The sequence below is a fragment of the Platichthys flesus genome, chromosome 23, assembly GCF_949316205.1.
Source record: "Platichthys flesus chromosome 23, fPlaFle2.1, whole genome shotgun sequence".
Taxonomy (NCBI): domain Eukaryota; kingdom Metazoa; phylum Chordata; class Actinopteri; order Pleuronectiformes; family Pleuronectidae; genus Platichthys; species Platichthys flesus.
The window spans coordinates 479432-501693 of record NC_084967.1 but is presented as its reverse complement, the minus strand read 5'-3'; the positions used below and the strand labels follow the sequence as shown (position 1 = coordinate 501693).

General features: G+C 40.3%; 1 protein-coding gene across 3 annotated transcripts in view; it reads left to right on the top strand.

Moving 5' to 3' along the window:
* mkln1 (muskelin 1, intracellular mediator containing kelch motifs) overlaps positions 1-21824 on the top strand; it is a 29261-nt gene extending 7437 nt beyond the window's left edge. For all 3 annotated transcript variants that reach the window (XM_062382481.1, XM_062382483.1, XM_062382482.1), the window contains exons 9-18: positions 365-477; positions 1440-1652; positions 3295-3516; positions 3633-3762; positions 9836-9983; positions 10562-10676; positions 11335-11474; positions 16436-16538; positions 16798-16852; positions 20139-21824. In XM_062382481.1, the coding sequence (XP_062238465.1) occupies positions 365-477; positions 1440-1652; positions 3295-3516; positions 3633-3762; positions 9836-9983; positions 10562-10676; positions 11335-11474; positions 16436-16538; positions 16798-16852; positions 20139-20260 (1361 nt within the window). In that variant the 3' untranslated portion in view covers positions 20261-21824. The remainder of the gene's footprint in view (positions 1-364; positions 478-1439; positions 1653-3294; positions 3517-3632; positions 3763-9835; positions 9984-10561; positions 10677-11334; positions 11475-16435; positions 16539-16797; positions 16853-20138) is intronic.
* Positions 21825-22262: the final 438 nt, after the last annotated feature.

The following is a 22262-nucleotide window of genomic DNA, read 5'->3' as shown; positions in this document are numbered from 1 at the left end:
TCTGGCTCGGCTAGTGAAGCCCGTGCATTTTGCCTGGCTCTCTGACCGGACATTTCTGAGTTAGACTATGGCCGCTAGTGTCGGTAACCACACGTTTTCTAAAACTGAGTCACCAATGAGTTTGCTTCTCAACGGTAGTTGATTGGTATTTCCCTAATTGTGGACCTAGCAGTCTGCCCCAACCGGACAGTCACAAATTCAGTCACTGCCAAATTGCACAGCTGACAGGTGCCAGAATACAATACAGTGATGGTCAAATACTTCAGCATAGCTACCTGCTGGCAGCGTTCTCCAAAACAGAATGGACATGCCCCTATGTAACTGCAGTTCATCCACATTTTGAGCACTTGTTGTTTCTCTGCAGAGACCGTGTACCTGTTTGGGGGCTGGGATGGCACACAAGACCTGGCTGACTTCTGGGCTTACAGTGTTCAAGAGAACCAGTGGGCTTGCATCTCCAGAGACACTGAGAAAGAGGTGGGAAGAAGGCTTAGAAAGCACGTTGGTAATACACAGCTAGTTATTGAGAAATTACACTACTACATAAATACTTTTCATACGTCTAAGTTAAATTTAAAGTTGGAATATTGGTGTATTAAAAGGATTGTTCACCGATAAATAAAAATTCAATCATCTACTCACTACTATGCCGTTGGAGTTTAAGGGGTAAACTTTGGTTGGAGCCGAATCCGATACAATTGAAGTAACCAGCTACTTATACTTCAGATGTAATAAAATAACAGCAAAAACATAACATGCCTCCATACTGCTCTTGTGGTGTCAACCAAGTTTCTTCAAGCCCCAACATTCATATTCGACTCGATACAAGTTAATTTACACCGTGTTTTAAGCCTTAAAGACAACAGAAAGTGGCTAAGCCATGGGACGTAGCCACATTATGTCGTATGCTAGGGTCCTTGAACGAATCTCGTAGGAAGATATCTGCACACAATAAGGCCCAATACATGGTGAAAATTAAGCCGTTTTGAGTTCGGCTGCAACAAAGTTTATCCCAGAAATTCCAAAAGTGTTTTGAGGACTCGAACACTTCCCCCATCGCTCCGTCTGCATAATGGTGGGTAGATAATGAGTCCTGATGTATTCACTCTGCTCCAGAGATTCTATATTTTTACGGTTGCTTTAAGCTTAGAAAACTAGGTGACTAAGTCTTAGCTGTAATTTTCTTTACTGGCAGAGGGAAGCTGGATTTAATTTCAATTAAGGACAACTCAGGAACAAGTTTGTTTTTCTTTATTTTTTGTTTTCAGGGTTGGACGTAAAAATGTGATTTTTTTTTTAGGATGATTCTTAGTCTTCATTGATGCTTGAACTTGTAATTGGCATCAACACACAATACTCCACTTTACACAACTGTTTTTAATTGAGCGTGAGAAAGATTGGAAAAACTAAGCATATTCTGTCTCCTGTTGATCAATCAGAATGGGCCAAGTGCACGATCCTGCCACAAGATGTGCGTTGACTCTCAGCGGCGTCAAATCTACACACTAGGCCGATACCTGGACTCCAGCGTAAGGAACAGCAAGTCTTTGAAGAGCGACTTTTACTGCTATGACATTGATGCAAACACCTGGACACTTCTCAGCGAGGACACGTCTGCTGACGGAGGGCCAAAGTTGGTGTTTGACCACCAGGTAGATTCATCTGTGACACGCTATTCTGCAGACTCTTTAACATAGGTTTGTTATATCTATCTGAATGAGCATCAATCTTTCAAAGCTATCAGTCATTGCAAAGTGACCCTCAAACTTGGGTATGAAGATTTGATTATCTGTTTCTGAAGCATACTGAACTTAACTATTGTTAATTTGACAGAATAAAATGACTACTTAGCATTTTAATAATCTTTATTGGGTTTTAGTTTATTACTAATGTATTTGTTTAAAATAAACTAGAATGCCACTCCTACCTTTGTCAGGACTAATTCCCTGTCTCGCTCTGTCAAAGACAGTGAAATTCCCAGATCCACTACAAATGTATGGGTTCTTCCTTTGGACATTTCTCACCCCTCCACAAAATGTCAAGGAAATATTCACCAATATCAGAGCTTTCTCAAGGATTTGGAATAGCTGGACATTGGTAAATATTAGTCAGTCCCGGAGAGCCTTAATATGGGGGATTCACATTCTAATGCTACTACTTCATCATATATAGAACAACAAAGTGCTGCTAATAGATGCACTGTGTGAATGGTTAAATGTAAAACTGTACTGTAAAGAGCTATGAGTGGTCATCAAAACTAGAAAAGCGCTATATAAATACAAAACCATATACAATTATCTTAATAATTGCATATTTTAATGAGTTAACCTAGCACAGGGATTATTAGTGTGGGAATGTGACCCTTCCCTGAAAGAACATAACATAAACCCCCACACTCACAAAAAACTTAATAACTTTTGTAACTCGTACTCTACTGTTGTCTCCCGCCATATGTCTGACCGATTGTATGAATCAACAAAAAATTGCTGAATTGAAAAAAGATGCCATGTGCAGTAATATAGACAACTGAGGATACATTGAGATGCATCGTATAAGGTGTTCTGTAACCAACTTACCAATTATATTATTATAATGCTGCGCTCAATAATTGTTGTTGCTCTCGAATTTGCCAAAGTTCTACTTTATTGTGGGTACTGTAGTGTTTCTCACAATTTTGTACAGTCTCAACCTTATTATGTAAAGTACCTTGAGATAATCATCCCTACTTATAAGGGCTGCTCGATTATGGAAAAAATCATAATCACGCTTATTTTGGACAATATCAAATATCAAACTAAATTCTAATACAGTGGAAACTGCTTATTATCACATGCATCCCAGGCCAAATTCGTCACAAGCGATTGGTTACTATAAAAATATTGTGAAGCTTCTGTATGATAGTCCCAGAACTTGAGGGAAAGGTAGCAGCGCACACGCAAATGTCCTATGTTAAAAGGTTTCTGAAATGACCCCACAATATCATTGACGATCACCACATAATGAACGTTACTTTTCTTTAATTGAGTCAAATCTTTTTTCATAGCTGCGTATTCATTCATAATTCAGCTCGTCTCTCTAGCTGACACACACCCAAACATTGTGATTGGTGACTAGTAGACTCACACATAGAAACGATGTAAACTGGGAATAGATGATCAGCAGTAAATAGTTAATCCATCATTGTTTAACTATTGAACGTTTCTGTATGCCTGAACGTATACAGAAACTGAACGTTTCTGTATGCCTTTTTCGTCCTCCTTTTTGGACAAATTGCTGTTCTTTTCTACTCTTCAGATGTGCATGGACTCAGAGAAGCACATGATCTACACATTCGGTGGTCGGATTCTGACATGTAATGGCAGTGTGGAGGACAGCCGGACATCAGAACCTCAGTTCAGTGGCCTGTATGCCTACCATTGCCAGGCAGGAACATGGAACCTCCTGCGGGAAGACTCGTGTAATGCTGGGCCAGAAGATATCCAGTCCCGGATTGGACATTGCATGCTCTTCCACACTGTGAGTCCAGATTTTGTGCCTTGTTACATGTTTTGACTATATTTCTACTCCTGTTTGGATAAACCTGTCTGATGAATTTAATATGACAGTAGGCTTGAACTCTCTTCTTTCCATAGAGAAACCGCTGTCTGTATGTGTTCGGAGGTCAGAGGTCAAAGACTTACCTCAATGATTTCTTTAGCTATGATGTGGATGGAGACCATGTAGAGATCATATCTGATGGCACCAAGAAGGACTCGGGCATGGGTAAGATGTAAAACCTTCCAAAGTGGCATGCTTGTGGGGTTTCCTTTTTGTTATTTTTTGAAGTAATGATTATGTTCATCTCATATAGGTCTTTTATCAAACACCCACAATGGGAGATTGTGTTACAGGAGCAAATTCACTTTCAAGAAAAAAAGTAGAACAAAAAAACTTTTTCTGGGGTTGAACACATTTGAATGTCACACTACTTATGTGCATCCTATTCTCACAAACACGATATCTCAATAATTCTTTGAAGGGATTGTTAACACATTTGGCACAAACATTCACTTGGACTCATATTTTATCTTATTTCCTTTCGGTAGCCAAAGGGCAAGGTCACAGTGGCCTTGTCCCACTTTGAGTGGTATCAGAACTAGAAATGCGCTATATAAATACAGGTCATTTTCCATTCCTTCCTCCTGAACCTTTTCAGTTTCTGACCAACACACTCTCTCTTCCTATTAACCATTATAAATGTAGCCGAGAGTTTAATTCACCTATACTGAGAGGTAATAGAATAATAAGGACAGGATGAATGTGAGCTTGAACTAGGGCCGTATGCCTGTTCACTTTTTCACAACTAATAGAAAAACTTCACTACCAAAACAGAACAACATTTGCATTGGTGTAATCGGTGACCCTTCACAATAAAATTCCCATACAGATACACTGCTTATGATGACAGGAAACACAAATTCATTGATTAACCTTTCACAATAAGGCAACTAAATAAAATACACTGCCACTTCGCTGAATGTTAAGTATTCATGTGGGCAGAGAATGCCAGAGAACCAAATAATTCCCAGTCGTGCTAAAGAGATCTGTTAAGCTGCTGCAGGCAGCGCACAGATGCTAAAGTTTGCAAACGAGGGCTGCTGGCTAGCTTTTTTGGACCCTTAGATTACCTTGGCATGTCTGGTAGGTAGCCTGTGTTTATCCCTTTTGTCATCCGTGGGAAATCCGAGCTGTTTTGTGTGTTCTTGAGGTTATATAATAAGTGAGCATTTGAAATTTTCTGTGACATAATAGTCCGTGATTGAAAACAAGTTTTGTGTTCAGGTCAATTAAGCTTTATTGGCAGACATGACAATAATGTTCAATCAATCAAATTTATTTTGTCAATCAAATTTTATTTGTATAGCCCATATTCACAAATTACAATTCATCTCATAGGGCTTTAACAGGGTGTGACATCCTCTGTCCTTAACCCTCAGCAAGAGTAAGGAAAAACTACAAAAAACCCTTTTAACAGGGTAAAAATATGTAGAAACCTCAGAGAGAGCCACATGTGAGGGATCCCTCTCCCAGGACGGACAGAAGTGCAATAGATGCCACGTGCAGGAGAACATCATCAATAATCAAAGTCTCTAGCAGCATTGATGAAGCACAGTCCATGCTCAGCAACCATCTAGACCACGATCCACCATCCAGACCAGACGCCACTTCAGTCCTCAGTCACCGTCCACCGCCGCCCACCAGGAGGACCCATCACAAGCCACCACTGCGGTCCTGGTCCACCGCCCGTGCCCAATGCCAACGCGACACAGGGTCCGCCACCAGCACCACGATCAGCCCACATGACTCAGAATCCGCCACACTGGATCCAACACCGCGACCCCCGGTGCGCGATCCACAAACCGCAATCCATGGTGCGGCCACAGAGGCCCTGGATCTGCGGGTGATAAAGCAAAGGGATTCCGGGGAAGGGGGATAGGGATGGAGAAGAGGAAGGAGAAGCTGGAAAGAGAAGCTCCGTGTGTCATGTGTCATAAAATAGAACAAGTAACGTTCTGGCGCACTAATTAGCTCTAACTATAAGCTTTATCAAAAAGAAAGGTTTTGAGCCTACTTTTAAACGAACAGATGGTGACTGCCTCCCGAACTGAAAGTGGTAGATTATTCCACAGCCGAGGGGCTTGATGGCTAAAAGCTCTGGCTCCTACTCTACTTTTAGAGAATTTAGGGACGACAAGTAGGCTTGAATTCTGGGAGCGGAGTGCTCTAGTGGGTTTATAAGGTATTAACAGCTCTTTAAGGTATAAAGGCGCTATATTATTAAGGGCCTTGAAGGTGAGGAGGAGAATTTTAAATTCTATTCTAGATTTAACTGGAAGCCAGTGTAGCGATGCTAATATTGGAGAAATGTGCTCTCTTCTCTTTGTTCTCGTCAGGACACGTGCTGCAGCATTTTGGACAAGCTGTAGAGTCTTTAACGACTTCCTGCTGGAGCCTGATAATAATGAATTACAATAGTCCAGTCTCGATGTAACAAAGGCGTGGACTAGTTTTTCTGCATCTTTTTGTGAAAGGACATGTCTAATTTTTGAAATATTACGCAAGTGGAAAAAAGCGGTCCTAGAAATTTGTTTTAAGTGACTATTAAAGGATAAATCAGGATCGAAGATCACTCCCAAGTTCCTGACTGTTTCATTGGAAGCAAGGGCAATGTCGTCTAGCGCAGCTATATCATTAGATAATGCATCTCTAAGGTGTTTGGGGCCAAGTATTATAACCTCTGTTTTGTCTGAGTTTAATAAGAGAAAATTGCGGGTCATCCAGGTTTTTATGTCCTTGAGACATGTTCGAAGTTTAGTTAATTGATTACTTTGTTCAGGTTTTATTGACAAATATAACTGGGTGTCATCCGCATAGCAGTGGAAATTTACCGAGTGTGTCCTGATAATGTTTCCTAGTGGAAGCATATATAATGAGAATAAAATTGGGCCGAGCACAGAGCCCTGTGGAACACCATGATTAACTTTGGTGCGCACAGATGATTCATCATTAATTTGCACAAATTGGGAGCGATCAGAAAAATACGATTTAAACCAGTTAAGGGCGGTTCCATTAATGTTAATTAACTGTTTTAGTCTTTGTAATAAAATTTGATGGTCAATTGTGTCGAATGCTGCACTGAGATCTAACAGAACGAGGACAGACACAAGTCCCTGATCTGAGGCTATTAAAAGGTCATTAGTGACTTTTGCCAAGGCTGTCTCTGTACTGTGATTGGCTCTAAACCCCGATTGAAAGTCTTCATATATATTATTTTCCTGGAGAAACTCACACAGCTGATTGGCTACCACTTTTTCTAAGATTTTAGAAATGAAGGAGAGGTTAGATATTGGTCTGTAATTGGCTAAAACCTCTGGGTCTAGGGTGGGTTTTTTGAGTAGGGGTTTGATGACAGCTATTTTAAAAGACTGTGGTACATAACCTGATGATAATGACAGATTGATAATGTTAAGTAACGAACTATCAATTAGGGGCAGAATGTCTTTAAGTAAGTTGGTAGGAATGGGATCTAAGATACAGGTTGTTGGTTTAGAACCTGAGATTAATTTGGTAAACTGATCACGGGTGATCAGAGAGAAGCTGTCTAAGTAATGGGTAGGATTCTCAGCCGTTTCTGAGATCTCTGTTGTTGGGAGGGTATTAGTGCCAATTGAGGGCAGGAGATGGTTGATTTTATTTCTAATAGTTTGAATTTTATCATTAAAAAAGGTCATAAAGATATTGCTATTTAGGGATGGAGGAATACTGGGTTCGGTGGAGGTGTGACTCTCTGTCAGCCTGGCTACAGTGCAGAAGAGAAACCTGGGGTTATTTTTATTCTCTTCTATTAATTTTGAATAGTAGGCGGCTCTTACTTTGTGGAGAGCCTTTTTATATTCTTTAACACTATTCTTCCAGTCTATGAGGTTTTCAACATTGTTGCTGGAGCGCCACTTCCTTTCTAGTTTTCTTGATAATTGTTTTAACTCATTTGTCTGGGAATTATACCACGGAGCTAATTTACTATGTTTGACATTTTTCTTTTTTTAGAGGCGCTATTGAGTCTAATGTTAATCGTAATGAGTCTGCAGAGCTATCGACGAGGTGGTCGATCTCAATGGAGCTCAGGGTTTTAAAGAATGTAATGTTGTAGAACAAACTAATAAACAAACAAACAAAAAGATTAATAATAATAGTTGCAACAACAATGGTAATAACAGTGATATTTAAGGGACAATTCACCCATAAAGTTAAATTCTAGATTTTCTTTATTGTCAAATGCACAACAATAACATTAAGCAGTCGCTGGCAGTGAATTGCTGGAGTCTCAGGCTCTCTTCTAACAATGCTCAAGTAATTACAACCTATAAAATAAAATAAGATAGAAATACTATAAAATAGAATAAAATAGAATATCAAAATTTAAAATAGAAAATAATGTATATATATAAACAGCTGAGGAGAATGCAAATATGCAGATATGTCACGGAGAGGAGTTTAAAAGTCTTATGGCCTGGGGGATGAAACTGTCTCTGAGCCTGGTGGTGCGGGCCCGGATGCTGCGGTACCATCGGCCAGATGGCAGCAGACATTTTTTTTTATGCCTGGGGTGAAAGGGGTCTTTAATAATCCGGCTGCTCTTCTTCTTGCACCGCTGGGTGTAGAGGTCCTCTATGGATGGTAGCGCTGTCCTGGTGATGTGCTGGGCAGACTTCACCACCCTCTGTAAAGCCTTACAGTTCAGGGCGGTGCAGCTGCCATACCAGGCGGTGATGCAGCCAGTCAGGATGCTCTCTATGGTGCATCTGTAGAAGTTGCAGAGAATCCTGGAGTCATCTGAATAAGGACAGATGTTAATATCAGGTCTGAGCAGGATCTTAATTACTCTACTGACGACAATGGCAATGGAGGGGTGGGTGTAGTGTTTGAGTCCACCAAACCCTTTTTTAGAGTTTCAGGGGTAAACAGCTTTGCAGCCAAATACAATTGCAATAAATGGCGACCAATTCTTCAAACCGTTGTGATGGAAAAGGGAGGGTTTGATACACAGATCCAGAAAGGCTCCAGTCTCCACAGCTCTGCCCATGTGATCTTGCATTTGGGCAGATCCCATTCCATGTAGACAGGTGAAATTTCTCAAAATGTTTTTGGAAAGGAAAGAATGGTTTACTTTTCTCAACATTAAACAATGAAATTGCATGTTTTCCTAATATTGTGCCGCCATATATATATACATGCATATCTCATCATTGGGTTTCTGCTGTCTAAGGTATTCACTTCAGCTTGTTACTTGGGCCATCTTCCTGATGTAGTCCTTGATTTTCCGTGCCTCATCCTGGATAGTTTTTGACGCTCAATTGTCCTCTGCCTTCCTCCATTCACTCAGTTTACAGCCTCAGGGTGCTGGACTTGGATGAAATCCTCCATGCACAGTGACTGAGCTTCCTTGTCTTGATATCAGTGGCCTCTATCTCCTCCTTTAGCCAGGTTATTACACCAGCTGGGTATATGATGACTGGCAGTGGATATGTGTAGATGGCTCAGACCTTGTTCTTTTCAGGACTTGCATTACTCTGTGTAGGAATTTGGCTGTGGCGGACTTCCCTGCAGCCTCTTCATGTTTTCCATAGGCCTGTGGGATCCTGAGGTATTAATAGCTGACCTTAAGATCTGTTATGTTGCCTTCTGGTAGATCTGATTATCTTGCTTCTCTTGCTTATTCCTGGTATACAGCTTGATGTCATCCAGGACGAGGAGGTAGCTGATCTTTATCACACCGGCAGCTCTCTGACACACAGAGGCACATCCAGAATGTTTTAATTACTCAAAACTCCCAAACTCTTTAAAATTGAATTCTGCAGTAATGATTCAAGTTCATGATATCCATAACACCATGATGACTACTTCAAACTTAATTTAAGGTACCTTGAATTTAGGGGAATAAAATACCTCTTGAATTAGAATTAAATTATAGATATCTGCAACTGGAAATATCATCATGGTTAAGTTGTGGATGTCTGTAATACATATAGAAAGCGTTGTACAGGAAGATGAAGTTGCTTTTCAAATAAACAGATGGAAAGGGTAATATGTCGATTTTGGTCTCTTTTTCTGATAAAGATCTAAATCTGAATATTTGTTCACTGTAAATAGTTTTTTTGGGGTAGTTAATCATATTTGAAAATTTGATTGATTCATAATGGAATTTATTCAGATTTTTCCCCTTGCTATTCTAATAGAAGTTATCGTCATTTCCCATCACAGCTCAATCTCCCATATCCTTATTTTTTTTGCAAAGTGCCAATGACAGGCTTTACCCAGAGAGCCACCATCGACCCTGACCTCAATGAGATCCATGTTCTCTCTGGCCTCAGTAAAGACAAGGACAAACGTGAGGAGAATGTTCGCAACTCTTTCTGGATCTATGACATCGCCCGCAACAACTGGTAGGAGACAGAATGATATATAAGTAAAGTCAGACTGATTGTTATAACTGAAAAAATAATGATACTCATAGATGTAATGATTTCATTAATGATAGCAGTACTAATTAAGAGTAGAAGTAGTAGTAATCGTTTAGTAGTATCAGAGAAAGAGTGCACAAACTATGGGAGACAAAAAGAAAAACCTGGTAACAGTACATGTAATGTCCTAGAAATTCAAGGGGGACAGTGGTGTTGTACGTAATATGGCTGCTGTACTAATTATATCAGATTTGCCATGCTGAAGTTTCCTTGGGTAGGATACTTAACCCCCAAACTGCCCCTTATGGCTTTTCTTTCAGTGTGTCAATGATGTGATTAAAAAAGGCATTGTGAATTGAAGAACTTTATGACTGTGTGACAATTACTTTTACAGTTTAGCTTAGAAAATTGGCATATATATGTAGTCTATTTACCATTGGATTAATTGAGAATTGGTGTTTATGATTAAACAAGAACAGGATTTCTTTTGAAGCTGAGCGGAAGTTTTAAATTTTCATATTTCGTACCTGTGTGCGTGTGTTGTCGTCATTCCTCCTCAGGTCATGTGTGTATAAGAACGATCAGGCAGTGAAAGAAAACCAGAGCAAGGCTGTGCAGGAGGAGGAGCCATGTCCACGCTTTGCACATCAGCTTGTATATGATGAGATGCACAAGGTAACACTCATTTGCACTTTATATACTGCTCTCCGCATTGATTCACCAAGGCTTGAAGGCGGTGGCGGACCACCACTGAAAAGTTAATGTCGCGGAAAGCCTGCTCATAACACTCTTTTGAAGAAAAGCCTCAGTTCAGCTTTCTAAGATAAAAAGAGATTGCAATCAATATTGGTTGGTCAGTGTGGGTATCGTGGGAGTGGCCACAAACAAATTAGGTTATGGGTGCTGAAGGGTGTTATAATCGTTTGTAAAACTGTAACAGATCAGCTCAGTCAGCGACCCTTCAATGTGGCCAAGGGACAGATTTGTGTTTGCGCACGTAAAAAATATGGCCACCCCTTAAAGTTGTCTGATTGATCATATCTCAAGAGACATTGAATATACAATTGGATTTACACATGTGATCAGATCAATAAAGACAGATGTTAATATCAGGTCTGAGCAGAATCTTAATTACAAAAAAACACATACGTGACACAAGTTCTATTCAATACGACATGTAAACAACCTGAATTTAGGCCAAATGCAAATTGTTGGACACAAAATTTTAGTTTAGTGATTGTGATTAGTCTTTATGTTTTTGTTATTGGGTTTGTAAGTTAAAAGACTGATGAATAGAATATCGGTTTAGTGTATATTTTCTGCGTATTTCCAGGTGCATTACCTGTTTGGTGGAAACCCTGGGAAGTCCTGTTCTCCTAAAATGCGATTGGACGACTTCTGGTCCCTCAAACTGTGTCGGCCTTCTAAGGAGTATCTGCTCCGTCACTGCAAATACCTCATCAGGAAATACAGGTCTGCTGCTTTTTCGATTTGAGGTCCCACTGTCATCTCACCACTGCTTTATTTGTCTTGCATCTGATATTCTGTTATCAACATTCATACTGTACTATACTATCAAACAGATGGGATATTGTCTAGGGCTGCAACGATTCTCAAACAAAGACCATAATCGACATCCAAGTGTCCAAAGTTTTTTTTTATTCCAGAAAGCAAAACTATGACACGTCTCCCTTCTCAACCTAACACCCTGGTGCAGCTGCAGCCTGTTTAGCTCACATTACATTGCACCTGAAACACACTGCCTGCAGATGTGCCATGGAGCGTGTGTGCGTGAGTGGAAAGTGCACGCCCAATACAGTATAGTGCTGTTATTTGTGTACCTAGGATAACTTTTAAGAAGTACATTTTATTTTCAATACTGCCAAATCATAATATACATTATCTTATGGCACTATACAAAGAAGTCAGTTACCCTTACTCAATATTATTATTCTGATATCTTATTATGGTTATTTATAGGTTATATACATTTTCTTCTATCAAAGAAAACAATTGGCATTTGGAAGGAGTCTTAATGTACATGTATTGACGTCTTAAAAAGCATTAACTATGTCTTAAAAAATGGTGCAAGAACCGTTTGGTAAAAATGTGTGTGACCACTGCTTCAAGGTGGATGTGGAAACAGAGTTGGGTCCGGCTGCTTTGCGGGGGTTCTGTGTCCGGAAGAGCCTGTTGACATCCCTGTCCTGGATGAAAACTGTTGACCCTGTGGTAAAGGGGCAAGTGTGGAGAGTCAGATACCATGCTGAGCTGGCATTGGTGACGCTCATGTATGGGGGCTGATGGGAGTGTCGTGGGTGATGGTGTCAGGTCTGTACCATTCCAGTGAGTGAGGGATCTAAGGTTTGTAGTGTGTGATCTATCTATGTCCCCTCCAGAGCTTAGAAGTAGAGTCTTAAAGTTGCAGTTTGTGGAATTTAGTGACATTGAGTTGTGAAGTAGCATGTTGCAGCTGAATGAGAAGTGAGGGGTCCACCTCTCCCTCCCCACACAAACATGACAGAGAACGTGTAGTAACATGCAGTTTTCATAAATACTCAAACGGTGTTTAGTTTGTCCAATCTGGGGTACTACAAGAAACATGGCGGTCTCCATAGAGAGGACCCCCGCTGATGTTAATATAAAGTATTTCAATATAAAGGGCCATTCTAGGGTCAATTAAACAACAATTTGTATAATTTAGATGAAACACACTCGTGAAAACATCACTAGGATTAGTTTATATTAGTGCTGTCAAAAGATTAAAATATTTAATCGCGATTAATCGCATTTATGTCATAGTTAACTCAAAATTAATCGCGATTAATCGCAAATTTGTATTTATTCTTAATGTCCCTTCATTAATTTTTTCTCCATAATTTTTTGGAGGTTTTAATGCTCTATCAACATGGACAAGTGGATTGGCTTGCTTTATGCAAATGTTTTATTTTATTGAAAAACAGCATGACAGGGCGCTACAAAATTATAAAGTGCACATTTCAGATAATTAAGGACTCAATTAAACATCGAACTTTGTAGGGCTATTTGAGTCCTCCCCATTTGTGGAAATGTATGAAATAAGAAGTACCCTGTTTTTAAATAAATAAAAACATATAGCTGCAGCCTAAAAAAAAAGCGAGAGCAGGTCAGACTGGAGGCGAACACCGATACTGAAGCTCGGTAGAAACCAACTGCAGCTTCTGCACTGATCGAGAAGCTGCGGCGCTGATCTCTGATCAGCTGAGACCAGAGAAACTCTGTGTTTTCACTGTTTCCATAGTTAAGAAGCAGTGAGTCACTGAGCTCTGATCTCACTGTGTCTCTCTGAGCGAGTGCGCGGGGGCAGGGGGCGGGGCTACGGTGCGCTATCTGGAAACACACACATACACACACAGACGCACACACACACTCGCCCGCTCCTTGTACTTCATGACGGCCTGATACGATGATGTTTTAAAAAAGTATTGTGACTTAGTAAACCACCGACATGGAAAAGCGTGTGTCACACGGCGAAAGCGTGAGAGTTGGCAGCTCTGCGTTAATCTCGCGATAAAAAAATTAACAGCGTTAAAATGGGTTTGCGTTAACGCCGTTAATAACGCGTTAAACTGACAGCCCTAGTTTATATTAAATTTCTTTCAACAGTCCCCTTTCACCTAAATCTTACAAGCTGGACCTTTTAAGCAGAGAATTGTTGTTGGAGTTCTCTCTACCTTGTACCATCATTACACATCTAAATGCCTTTTCCTTCTGCAACCTTAACTGTCTGAGTTTGGTTTTGAACCAGGTCTTTTTTTAACACCCCCTGGTAAAGTAATGGACTACAGCAGTCCCCACAGAAGCTGATGTATGAACTGACAGCTTCTTGGTATTCACTCAGACTATTGGAGGTGAACCTCTTCCCTCACAACAAGTTTTGAGAGCTTTAATTTCTGCCTGTATGCAGGAATCAGGTGGATCATGACGTGGTCAGAGTGTCCTAGTGCAGTGCGGGGGGTGGCGTGATAGACTTCGCTGGAGGCCGGTGCCGTGATTAGTCGACGTCTTTGAAGACGTCGACATCAATATTTTAAACTGACACGTCGGACCCACACAAATTATGAATTTACCTTTTCAATTTCTAAAATGTATCATTTCAATTCATTATAACAAATTGACATAGGTTTAGCTAATAGGAAGTCCCAATGTTGGTATGTTATGGACCAATAGGAGGAGGCAATGAATGTGGGGGGCGGGGTCAGACACGGAAGTGAGGACCCGAATAAAGATGTCAACATAACTACACAGTCTGTCTCACGCACATTATTAAGCAAACTCGACAGACTAGACGCTGAGACCATCGGTGCAGGGCGCGTGGCGCAACTCAGCCCATGTGAACCGCACAAAGGTTTAACAGGGGGGTGGATAGGTGGCGCCGGGCTTTCCTTGGCGCTGCCCGGTGCCAATCGTTTAGATTAATCAACGAATCTGTAAAATAGTAGACAGATTAATCAATAGAAAAATAGTCGTGAGTGGCAGCCTTACTTCGCTGACTGTTGTGTAACAGTAATCCACAGTGTTGTCCTCTCTGGTCGGTCATTTAATAAATTGTGTTTGGGGAGTTTGTGGCTGAGATATCATGGTCAAAAAAGGACAGTAACTAAGGGGTCCGGGTATGTCCGCTACACACACAGGATCTGGTTGTTGAGCGTGCACTGTGTGTCCTGCTCGTTGGCCTGCGGTGGAATGTTAACACAGACCAGAATGAATGAGGCGAACTCACGGGGGCAGTAAAAGGGTTTACAGTTCATGAAAAGGTTTCTAGAACAGGAGAGCAGTGCTGCTGAATCACATTGTTGCACCAGCTGCTATTTGTATAAAATGTACCGGTCCTCTCTGAAGAGCTGGAAGCCTTTTAACTGCATCGCAGAACCAGTGTTGATCCCCACAGCCCTGTCTCCGTGAAACACAAGACATAAGATGAAAGAAAAGTTCTTCTAGTTTGTTGCTCAGTGAACGCACATTGGAGAGAAATGTTCCTGGAAGAGGTACTTTGTCCGCATCTACAGAGAAGCACAAGCACTCTAGCATGTCCCCTCTTCCTCCTGCGTTTCACTGAGTGAGCAATGGTGAGCACACCTTGTCAAGAATGTCCGCTAATACCGCGGATGGACAGGGTGTGGCTGTGGGGTAGAGCGGTTGTCCTTCAACCAGAAGGTTGGCGGTTCAATCCTCAGTATTCCCTGTCTGCATGCCGTAGTAGTGTCCTTGGGCAAGATAAATGGCCCCTCATAGATCTTGAATGCAATAAATGTAAGTCGCATTCATAAAAAAGGGTCTGCCATATGACATGTAATGTAACATAAAAAAGATGGAATTCAGTTTGCTGGGGTTGTTGCTCTTCTCTGGTGAAATAGTTCCAAGTATATCAGCAGAAAACGAGCTAACACGTGTCATGGGAATTTCTCAATAGTCAAGCACAAGTCATTACAATGTCTGTTGGAAGTTTATTCTACATCTGCAGATGGGCATCAATGTACAAGACCATGGAATAGATCTCATACAATGAGCAATGACATACAAGAAAAGCAGCACTTTATACGTCTCCAAGCCCTTCCTAGAGAGGAAACAAATGTTATTGATCAACCTCTTTCATGTTAAGCAATAGGTGACCAATACCCTGTCACCTACTCTTTCCCAGACCCTTGGAATGTAACATCTATTATCAAGATCCCTTTCCCAATGTTTACAACCACAAATCCCCCATGCTGTTAAGTCTCTGTTTGGTGACCCTGTCAGTGAGGAAGTCGTATAACAGGTTTGAGTGCAACCCTGACTTCTCAGGCAACATTTGTTATCTTTCGAAACATCACAGTAATTCCTCATATCAATCACTGCCCTGATAGTAAAATTTCTATCACACATGCGATAGGAGAAATGTAATTTTTTCAGTCCTAGGTAACACTCGAAGCAAATAAAAATATATTAAGATATGATTATCAATGCTGCCAAAACATTTATCGTGATGATGTTTTCCTACACTTGACATCTACTGCCCTTCTGTCCGTCCTGGGAGAGGGATTCCTCACATGTGGCTCTCTCTGAGGTTTCTACGTATTTTTACCCTGTTAAAAGGGTTTCGAGTAGTTTTGAGTAGTTTTACCTTACCCATTCTATTTGTTAAGGACAGAGGCTATCTCTCCATCTTAAAGCTCTATTAGACAAATTGTGATTTGTGAATATGGGCTTTACAAAATTTGATTGATTGATTATGTCTTTAAAAAAATAAACATTTCACGCCAAAAAAGGCCTTCAACTTCACTATGCAATTGTATTACTTCTGACCTTTGTGCATGTTTGCCTTGGGTTTGCCTTGGGTATGTCGCCATGTATTAGCTAGTTGCTGTCAACAGCCTGCTCTGTATGTTTATCATTGGTGTGTTTTGATTTGTCAGGTTTGAGGAGAAAGCCCAGTCAGAGCCACTAACTGCACTGAAATATCTTCAAAATGATCTGTCGCTTACTGTGGACCACACAGACCCTGATGAGACCAAAGAGGTATGGAAATATCTCAAGATTTAAATTTTCCATGAACCTAGGGTGTCTTTACAATTACTTTTCAGTTCGGTTTTGTTTTCAATGTGGATGTACTTTTTAAACAAAAGAGCTAAATGAAAGTATCAGAAAATACAGATAGAGGCGGAGTTGTAAACTGTGTGTCAGAGCACCCACTGCAGCAGGAGTCTCATCTGTTCAGGACGTTTTTTTATTCAGCAGTGTAGAAGATTGAAGTGACTCAGATTGTGTTGTTCTTTAGTTTCAGCTCCTGCCCTCAGCTCTCTTCAAGTCTGGCTCTGACTTCATCCCTCTGGGTAAAAACCCTGTCTTTGTTCCTTTCAATGATATGTTATGTATGTCCAAATAAGGGCAAAAATTAGATCCAATTAAATTTGTTATGTGCATGTTTTACTTAAAAGTAGGGATGGGCGTTCGATTAAATAGTCTTCATCGATCGTCAGGAGAATTAATGACGAATTTTCGATTAGTCATTCATATTTTCAAGTTCAAAAATTCACTATTTATAGGCTATATTAAAATGAAGTGAAAAATCAAAGCGTGTTTCTTCATTGAGATCTTTATTACAAGATGAACAAAATATGCGCTGCCGTAATCTTAAGCAGCGGAGCCGACAGCTAGAAGCCGGTTGCTACTAAACAAAACTGACCCTCGTTTTTTCTCCAAAATAATATAATAATAATAATATAAAAAAACATCATGTTAAACAACAACTTAACCAAATCAAATCAGATCAAATAAAATCAAAGTTTATTGTCACCTGCACCAATGACCGCGTCATCGGAGCAGTGAAATTCTTATGACATGGCAAGCAAACATCTACGCAGTAGGCGACGTTACAAAATGACAAAAAAATAACATACTATGTAACATAACATATAACATAACATTGTAACATATAACACAGTCAAGTGAATATTAAATTAAGTAATATGAATATATGTATAACATAGTGAAATTAAAGTCAAAGTCTATGTAATACTTAGGTCTGACAGGTTTTGCCAGATGTAACTCAAAACTATCAAACAAGGCACAGAGTCGAGAAAGCTTCATAAAAATAACCAGTAACTCACATACAACCTCAGCACCAGCCTACGGGTTTGTGTTGAGAAAGATGAGCATGTTAACATTCCCCGAGGTAAGACGCGAACACAGCCTGGTGACCGTCAGTCCAGCAGCCGAAAAAGCTCGATCTGAGGGGACTGACGTCCCCGTGAGACACAGGTAGCTCCGTGCTAACTTGGCTAGCCTGGCCGCGGCTCCGGTATTTTCGCTCCCCTCGTCCGTGTCAGACGCAGGCTCTGATGGCTTCGCAGTGTTGGCAGTGAACCAAGTCATTTTTTAACTCAAAATGGTCCCACTCTACACTTTGCCATGACCTCTTAATGTTGACTTTGGAAATGGAAATACACGGTTACTCGCAGCGAGTCGCAGGTAACTGAGTAGGCTTGTGGTCAAATGTGTAATTAGCGAATTTCTCGATGAAAAAATAATTTCATTGAGGAAATTCTTAATCAGTGTTAGTTTGGGCAGCTATTTTTGATTTAGTCTTAGTCTTTTGACGAAAATGCAAATTAGTTTTAGTCACATTTAGTCATTTTTATCCTTCTTAGTTTTAGTCTAGTTTTAGTCGACGAAAACGAATGACATTTTAGTCTAGTTTTAGTCGACGAAAACGAATGACATTTCAGTCTAGTTTTAGTCATATTTAATAGCCACATTAAACTCCTTTTCTGTAAAAACATATAGCTGCAGCCTAATAGCTTAAAAATATATATTTAGTTTTAAATGTGAAAACAAAAAGTGATAGCAGGTCAGACTGGAGGCGAACACAGAAACTGCAGCTCGGTACAAACCAACTGCAGCTTATGCTCTGATCAAGAAGCTACGGCGCTGATCTCTGATCAACTGAGACCAGAGAAACTCTGTGTTTTCACTGTTTCCATAGTTAAGAAGCAGTCGGTCACTGAGCGGCTGCTCAACGAGAACGAGCTCTGCTTTCACTGTGTCTCTTTGAGCGAGTACGCGGGGCGGAGCTACGGACAGGTGCGCTATCTGGGAGCGCACAGGCACACACACACACACACACACACACACACACACACACACACACACACACACACACACACACAGACACACAGACACACTCGCCCGTTCCTGATACTTCATGACGGCCTGATACGATGATGTTTTAAAAATTATTGTGACTTAGTCAACCACCAACATTTTGGTCTCGTCTCGTCAACGAAAGTTAAAATAGATTTAGTCATAGTTTTTTTTTTCAAAGATCCGTTTTCGTTACGTCTTCTCTCATCTTCGTCATGGAAAAAAGTTCGTTAACGAATATTTTTTCGTTATAGTTTTCATCAAAGAAATTAACACTGTTCTTAATGATCAATTAATCGATCGTCGATTAATTCTGCCCATCCCTACTTAAAAGTACTTTAAATTAAATAAATATACTGTACCCTAGTTTGAGATAAACTTTGAGTGGGCGATAATACTGGAACATTATATTTATACAGTCCCTTTACCCTCTATTGTGTAAAGATTTAGTGCTATATAAATAACATTGAATTGTTTAAAGGGGACATATTATGCCCATTTTACCACAAGTTGATATGGTTCCTTGGGGTCTTAATGAAATGTCTGTAACATATTTTGGTCAAAATACAACAAGGATAATTTAAAACAGCACCTTTTTACCCTGTCTAAAACAACCCTCCTTAGATTGACCTGTTTTGAGTGCCCCGCCCCCCCTCACCTCTGACGGGTAGCAGCATTGAACTAACGCTGGCCAGGGAGCCGGGCTCCCTTAGCCCGGGGAAGCCCCTAGGGAGCTAGGGGGAGCTAACGCGAGCCCGGCTCCCCGGCTAGTGTTAGCTCACGAGCTAGCCGGGCCAGTGGAGCCCGGCTAGCGTTAGCTCGCTTGTCCAAGGCCATGTAGCGAGACTCCCTACATGGGCATGGTGTGACTATGACGTTTCTTTCGGTCGTAATCCCATTCGACGCACTCTAGTATCGTTTCTGTTATAGAGGAACCACAACAAATCGCGGGAGTTGTTTTTTTCCAGAGTTTTGGGGACATGCCAGATACCCAAATTAACCTGTAGAAGCACTACAAAATGGGGAATTTTTATAATATGTCCCCTTTAAGTTTCAGCCCTATGTTACAATTGCTGGAAGTGACTAACAAATAATTATAAAATACCAAACGTGTTCAAAGCTAAAAGAATGTGGCAAGATAAGCTACAAATGTAGTCTGAGCGATGGATCTCAAGACCCATTGAGGATGCATTCACACATGTACACTTTCAACTTGTGTACGCTGTCCACTTGTTATCAGATCACTCAGGACAGATGTTAATACCAGACCGTAGTGGTGGTGGTAGACCCTGTTACCATTATGGTCTGTATTTATATATCGTTTTTCCAGTCTTGATGACCACCTAGAGCGCATTACAGTACAGGGTTTTTTTTGCCATCTGCGTTCCACATACATACAGACACAGTGGTATTAGTAGGTAGATAAAGCGGTTGACTCTTGTGGAAATTAACAGTTGTTTTCTGTTTTTCTGTCAGGTTTCTCAGACGTGGACCAGACATACGCTCAGCGGACTCAGCTCTTTGATATGCTTGTCAACTTTTTCCCGGATAGTATGACCCCACCAAAGGGCAACCTGGTAGACCTGATCACCCTCTAACCCCTCCTGCCTCTGACATCCCCCTCCGTACCCCATCACATCACCCACTGGACTGACTGAACCCAACCCATGCACCTGATGGGACAGAGGAAACACAGACCTGTTATTTTTCTATTCCTGAACTTAGCTTGTGGGAGTAAACTTGATGTGGATCATCCCCACCTCTAACACACTGACTTGCTGCTGTCAGGCTGCATTAATGCTGGTGATGGTTATAAACACACACACACACATTGTATAAGCAGACTTCCACGATAGTTTGAAGTTTGTTTTTCCCAGTTTTACTTGAATATTTCTGCAATTTTTTTCCACAAGCCCATCATAACCAAACAAAGCCAAAACAGTTTTTGTCTGACTTGTTTTTTTGTTCCCAGAAAAGTTTTGACCAAATAGGGTATTTCCACTCATTTGTTTTTAGTCGTGTTTCTTTGAATGTTCCTCCTGAAAAGGATAATTCACAGAAAAAAAATAAAAACTCAATCATTATCTAGTCACCACGAGGTTGATGGAAGGGTAGGTGAAGTTTTGAGTCCACAAAACACTTCTGGAGTTTCAGGGGGTAAACAGCATTGCAGCCAAATCCAATACAATTGTAGTTAATGTTGACCACTTCTTCACATAGAAAACAACATAAAAGGCCTCCGTCCTGCTCCTGTGGTGTCATCCAAATATCTGTTAGCCCCAACATCAAACTTTTAATCGAAAGGGCATCATTTAAACTGTTTTTGGCGTAAATGTCCTTTGACATCCTCCACTGGAGCCACATTTGCACAAACACACACTGCACACAAGCTCTCTTCCAAGGTTGCCTATGGTAGCATCGCTAGTTCAGGTAGAATTGAGACTTCCGGTAGCAAACATTTTGTCACCACATAACAATATGGGGACTTTTTGTGTTTTTTCTGTTGTTTTTTACATTTGATGAGGTCAGTCCACAGTTACTTAAATTGTATTGGATTTTGCTGCAACACGGTTTATCCCTGAAACTCCAAAAGTGTTTTGTGGTCTCTTAATACCTTGGATCATGAGTCAATTTGTATTTTTCTGTGAACTATACCTGTAGGCTTTATGTGCTAAAGCATAAGATGATTTATGTTCAGGCCAGTTGTAAAGTCAAGAAGCCAGTTAAATGCAAATTCATGGGTGTTTAATTCATTTTAAGACAGGACAGAAATCATTTAATAGGAAATAATTGTATTTATTTAATCTAACTTAATGTCAGCTTTCATTTTCATGATTTCTGTAACACATGCCCCCATTTATAACAGAGAGACTGACGAGGTGCAACAAGGTATTGTTTGAACAAAATTGGACTGGTTCTAAGAGATAAAGTTTAATATATATCAAAATATACATTTATATTGGTTCTGGGTGTTTTCCTTGTAAAATTTCTTTCCTCAGTCATTCATGGAAAGAAGCTCAACTATTAGATGTCTAATGTTGTACAAAATATGTAAATATACATGTAAGATTATTTTCAAAGATTCTTGGATTGTACAGATCCTATGCTGGTTCATGCTCTTCCTTGTCCCTCTTTATCATAAACTGCGTCTGCATACAGTTACCTCCAGCTACTATATGTAATACTTATACTTACTCATCGAGAAGAATTTCAAATAACTGGTATGTGAGTTTTGATGAAATACTGGTAATAGGGCGAGAAGGTGTTTTAAGGTCTGTTAAAACATTCACTGTGACTCAAGGATGAGTCAAAAAACTTTTTTGCCTTGTGAATGCATTATCTGAAGAATACCTTGAGAGAATTCTTTTAAATTTGGAACAGAAGTTCACTTAGACTCTCAAATTAATTGATAAGAGTTTGGTCCCCAAAGTTCAAGGTCACAGTGGCCTCTTAAACATGATATGGCAAATCTCTTGGAAGGAATTCCTTCAAATTTCAAACATTAGTCACCTGGGTTCAAAAATGTACTAGTTAGAAGCCAGCGGGACAAAGTAACAATGACTTATGAGTCTGGAAAAAGAGTAGTATGTAGATTGAACT